Source organism: Nicotiana tomentosiformis, chromosome 9 (assembly GCF_000390325.3).
Source record: "Nicotiana tomentosiformis chromosome 9, ASM39032v3, whole genome shotgun sequence".
NCBI classification, from domain to species: domain Eukaryota; kingdom Viridiplantae; phylum Streptophyta; class Magnoliopsida; order Solanales; family Solanaceae; genus Nicotiana; species Nicotiana tomentosiformis.
In genome coordinates this window covers 44,532,970-44,538,625 of record NC_090820.1, presented here as the reverse complement: position 1 = coordinate 44,538,625, position 5,656 = coordinate 44,532,970, and the positions used below count along the sequence as shown (strand labels likewise).

Here is a 5,656-nt window from a genome sequence, read left to right as displayed (position 1 = left end):
GGGTTCTTCTATTGAAGAAATGGCGTTCTTGGTTGAGAAAATGAGTGAAATCTCGTAGTTATTTGGTGATTATGGGAGTGTTATTGTTGTGTATTAGAAAATATGAGGGAAGATTTTATATGGCTGGCTAAAAATATTGATATTTTGACGTGAGTTCGAGTAATGGTGGGTGGTGGCTTCGCGAGTCTGATGTTTTTTTTTCCTACAATGATTTTTGTAGTGAAGGGAAAAATAAAATAATGTACTACTTACTACTCATATGTTTATGCTTTTTGTATCGATGCCACTGCTTTTTGCATATCTTAATATTGATTTTGTTTTGTCGAATAGTTCCAAAATGTCAAGCTTACCAGACTACAACAAGTTACCTGTGGAGAAGGTCACTGTTACACGGCCAAGCTGGTCGCTGCCTGAAGATCCGCTTCTGTGTACAGCTGATTTCTTCAAGGAGGTAACTGATCTCTTTTTACCTTAATCTGACTCAAGTACTCGCTTTCTTCCTCTTGAATCCACTTAATTAATTAAATTGTATTAGTAATGTCTATTGCTGTTTATGTTAATATTGTTTAGCTCACATGGCAGTTAGACTAAAACTCTTTCTTGCTGTAATAAAGGTTAACAATATAGTACTTGAGTTGGGATAACCAATTGCTAGTGTTAAATTAAACTAGAAATGTTTCACTTTCTTTCCGATTTCTATACATTGATAATATCGAAATAAGGAACACAATCATTATTCAATTAAGTTCCACCAGCTGATCAGTTGGTAGGTCTGAGAAAAAAAGGAATATCCTGCTAATAAGGTGCCTTTTCTTATTCTGAAAGCTAGCCTTCTACTGCTATTTTCTTTTGGTTTAGTTCTTCTAGCTCCTGTCCCCGCAGTCCCTGATGGGCAATGCTCTTGGTGAGTCATTTCGCTTTGTGATCGTTTTACCCATCCATCCGAAATTACGTTGATGTATTAAATTTAGTATAGCTCGATAAGCTTCTAGAGTTAATAATAAATTTCAAGTTATGGGGCATTTTTGGAAGCAGACTTGCAAGTAAATAATTGAGTGATCACCCTTGATTTAATATTGACATGATCCCTCCACGCTTCAGCTTATTTCTTCTTAATTATCCATAATTTCCAAAACAGCAAATTAAAGCAGGGGTTGCTTTTAAAATCATCTGCAAACAGTAGATTTTGACTTCAACTTCCTCCATATAAGACAGTGCTCCACCATCATCTTTGTTTAAGACTCACAGACTAGTTAAAATAATTTCAGACCTTGCGAGCTGTAGTAGTACTTCTAATGAAAACATGCATGCATGTTACACAGTTTCTGTAGATGGTTTCTCACAACACCATCATTTAGAAGCAGTAGCAATGCCAACTATGGCCAGAGCATCATCTGTTGGCACCTTATTCCTCCATATATAATATCTACGCATAGGAAATTCTACCCCATTTGCCCTAGTAAGGCGCCTATAAATGGGGTTGTATTTCATCATGCAAATAAAGTAAATCCCTTGCAGTTGATGATACATGCTGATGTCCTTACTGGGTACTCTATATGTGCATCATCAAGTTGTAATTAATGGCGCATACGTATATCATCATCCATTAATTTTTTCTATATCCATTGGTAATCACACCTTTGAAACTGTTGTACAAGGTATAATGCTTCACCCTTGAAATTTGAAAGGGAACCTATAGTTATATATCTAGCCAAAACCTGCTACAACCATCATTTATTTGCCACCAGATTCTATATATCTTCCACCATATCTCTAACTTGCAACATCAATCTTCATATTTGTGTCTACCCAAATTTAATTCCTCTTTGAGATGTCATTCAGATTACACCTCTTACTTCATTAGGTTTGCATAAAGAGTCCTTTATATATATGGTGATTGTCTCCATCTTCACAGCAGAATACCTCTCTAGTGATTGAATAATTAATGCCCTTCAACTACAAATAACATATTTAAAGGGACTAGGTTGTATAATCAAACACCAGTATGCCTAGCCTCCTAGTGATGATATATGTTTCCATGTATAAATCCAACTCCTCTTGCCATAGTAGATGGGGCAACGTTAACCCAAGTAAGGAAAAATCAATTAAAATCTCGGAGACGCTGAACTTCCTTAGAATCTTTGTAAGGAAAAGCCAAGAAAACATATCATATGCTTTGGCTATATCCACTTTAATCACCACATTAGCTAGCTTGTTCATTTTTCTAATTCCCATTACCACTCCCTGGGCCGATAAGCTGTTTTCATTAATAGATTTGTCTTTTACAAATTCAGCTTGCTGTAGCAATATGAGTTGAGGTAGCATGCATCCTTGACAATCTAATAGCAATAATATTTGAAAACGCTTATATAATAAGTAGCACAAGCTGATTGGTTTAAGATCCGCTAATTTATTGGGCCTTTAGAATAGTTCTTTTATGGCTTTAAGTTACGTACTCTCTGAACAATTCACAAATTGTCTTTATTTTTGTTGGTGTGTAATGTAGTGTGCTTGGTCTTGGGTGGGCAAGGGCTGTCTACGTGCCGTGGAGGATCAAGGGAAATGTTGTAAGTTTGATAAACTAACACTTGCACTTTTCTTTCATATATATTATCTATGATCTTACATTCTTTTTGTTTGTATGATTTTGCTCTCTTAAAAGGTGCATGTTGGGCTTTTATCGGAGCGGAAGCCATCACAGCTTTATACTACATTAAGTTGCAGAAGGTGAAACCTCTGTCAAAGCAACAAGTCATTAATTGCTTGTATACCAAACTAGAGGAGCCAAAAGATATTAAATATTGTGAGACAACAAAATGCTTCCCTAGTCACTACAATAAATACTACAAATTTGCTATCGAGGAAGGTATCTATTCGGATAAGTCATATCCCTATGTTGAAAAGAGGAATGAATGTCATAATCTACCAAGTGAGGTAAGTATATGATATCGGGTTTATTATTTTCTTTTCGGCGTCAACAATATTGCAAGATATTTGCGTTAATGAGAAATATCTTAGTAAATGAGATGTGTTTGCATTATATGTTTGAACTGGTGCAGGAAAAAACAAAAATTAAGGAGTTTAAGAGGGTTGAAGATCTTAAGTTGGACAAAGGAGAAATTGAAAATTTAATTCGGCAACAACCCATCAGTGGATGTGTAAAGAATGTGAGGAGCTTTAAAAAACATACTGGAAAGGTAAAATTTCTTTTCACTCAGCTTTTTGTTTACTCCCAGCTTTCTTTATTGGAATTTCTCTTTTGGCCGCCTACATATTTCTAAATTTCTTTTATTTTCATAGGATATTTATAAAGGTCCAACCAAACTGGAGATTCACTTTGAAAACGCACTTAAAAGAAAAAATGAGCCGACTGAAGGGCGTCATGCGGTGCTGATTGTGGGCTTTGGCACTGAAAATGGAATTGAATACTATCTAATAAAAAATAGCTGGGGCGTGAACTGGGGTTACTGGGGATATGCTCGGGTTGAGAGGAGTGTTGTTACGAGCTTGTCGTTTCCGGAGCTTTGATTTGTAGATAGGCTTTGATTTATGGCTGGGTTAACTATCTTTTTACTGTTGTTTTGTGCTACTGTTGCAGTTTTTTGTAGATAACTTTGGTTCCTAGCTGGGATAGCTATTTCTTTACAGTTGTTTTGCGCTACTGCTGCAGTTATTTTGTTAAAAATTAAGACTGCTAGATGAATTTGTTGTCTATACGTGTCGTATGTTTGTCTGAATTACAACCATATGAAACTGTGTAGCAACATCAATGGGGACAACCAAAATCCTCGATTCTTAACTGAAACGATATGCATGTTTATGGTCATGCCAATAGCTGATTATGTCAGCTATGATGTTTGTAAGACCTTCCTAATTGAACAATTTTGGCTCCATCATTTGTATACGGACACTGTCTGTGTTATAATGTTTTTCAAATTCCTGCAACACTGCACCATAATTTCAGGTTTTCTATGGGCTCTTTTGCCTTGATGTATACGTGTTGGACGAATATGACATATGCATAGGTAAAGATGAAACAATTGTATGTTATTTTATTGATGACAATGTCTCTATTTATATAGATTACAACAGTAGCAAGAGTCCTACAAATGAATGGGATAGAAACAACTTCCTATACATTCAAAATACATATAAGAACAGATGGATAAGGATATATATCACTAATATTATTTGGTGTTATCCCTTGTTTTCAGATATTCTGTTATTACGCCCCCTCAAGTTAGGAGTGGTGTCAACGACTCCTAGCTTGTTAAGATGTCGTTGAAATGGAGCCTTTGTAAGAGCTTTAGTGAGGCTGTCTGCAAGTTGGTCAGCTGAGTGAACATGTACAACTTGAAGCTGCTTCTACTGGACTTGATCGCGAACAAAATGGAAATCAATTGCAATGTGCTTCATTCGACTATGGAAAACGGGGTTCTGACATAGATATGTTGTGCCAATATTGTCACAATACACTGTTGGTGGTCGGGACACTGAACTTTGAAGTTCATATAGGAGATTTGATACCCAGTTCGCCTCTGCAACACCAGTAGCAACAACCCGATACTCTGCTTCTGTTGAGGAACGAGGAACGGTGCGTTGCTTTTTAGAAGACCAGCTGATAGGATTTCCACCAAGATAAAGAACATAACCAGAGGTTGAAGTTCGATCATAGATGTCGCCTGCCCAGTCAGCATAAGAATAAACATGAAGTTCTGGTGTGAACGAGCGACGGAGAAGGAGACCATACAACATTGTGTGTTTAAGGTACCGAAGGACTCGTTTAACTTCTTTCCAATGAGTAGTGGAAGGGTTGTGCATAAATTGAGAGAGCTTGTTGACTGCGAAAGAGATGTTTGGTCGAGTAAATGATAGATATTGAAGCTTGCCAAGAACTTGACAATATTGGGTGGCATCTGTAGGGGGTGTGCCATCATTCAGTGATAAGGTGATTGAAGTGCTCAGTAGAGTTTGGACACCTTTGCAATCAAACATATCCCATTTGCGAAGAAGTTCACAAATATATTTAGATTGAGAAAGGACGAGACCATATTTGTGAGGAATCACTTCAACACCGAGAAAGTAGTTGAGATGACCAAGGTCCTTTAAGGAGAATCTGTTGGCCAAAGCTGTCAAGGCATGATTGAGCATGTCGTTGTTATTGCCAGTAATCACTATGTCGTCGACATAGACTAATAGATACAGAATAATACCATTTCGGGAGTACACAAAAAGGGATTGATCTGATTGAGTGTGAGAGAAGCCAAAACTTTGGAGGAATTCTCGTAGTTCTGTATGCCATGCACGTAGGGCTTGTTTAAGTCCATACATAGCCTTTTTTAATCGACATACATGTCTAGGAAAATCGGGATGTTCAAATCCTGGGGTTGTGTCATATAAACTTCATCATCAAGTGTTCCTTGCAAGAATGCATTGTTGACGTCTAATTGGTATAATGGCCATCCCCTGTTTATTGCAATTGACAAAATCACGCGAACTGTTGTTGGTTTAACAACTGGGCTGAATGTAGAATGGTAATCAATACCTGTTCGTTAGGTGAAGCCTTTTGCAACAAGGCGAGCCTTGAAACGATCAATTGTCCCATCCACTTTGTATTTTATCCGAAAAAGCCATTTGCACCCCACTACATTGTGTG

General features: G+C 37.2%; 1 protein-coding gene across 1 annotated transcript in view; it reads left to right on the top strand.

Moving 5' to 3' along the window:
* LOC104114367 (ervatamin-B-like) overlaps nucleotides 1-3,891 on the top strand; it is a 22,459-nt gene extending 18,568 nt beyond the window's left edge. The window contains exons 2-6 of the mRNA XM_070184785.1: nucleotides 331-451; nucleotides 2,507-2,567; nucleotides 2,663-2,934; nucleotides 3,060-3,197; nucleotides 3,301-3,891. Of these exons, the coding sequence (XP_070040886.1) occupies nucleotides 331-451; nucleotides 2,507-2,567; nucleotides 2,663-2,934; nucleotides 3,060-3,197; nucleotides 3,301-3,528 (820 nt within the window). The 3' untranslated portion in view covers nucleotides 3,529-3,891. The remainder of the gene's footprint in view (nucleotides 1-330; nucleotides 452-2,506; nucleotides 2,568-2,662; nucleotides 2,935-3,059; nucleotides 3,198-3,300) is intronic.
* The last annotated feature ends 1,765 nt before the right edge of the window (nucleotides 3,892-5,656 follow it).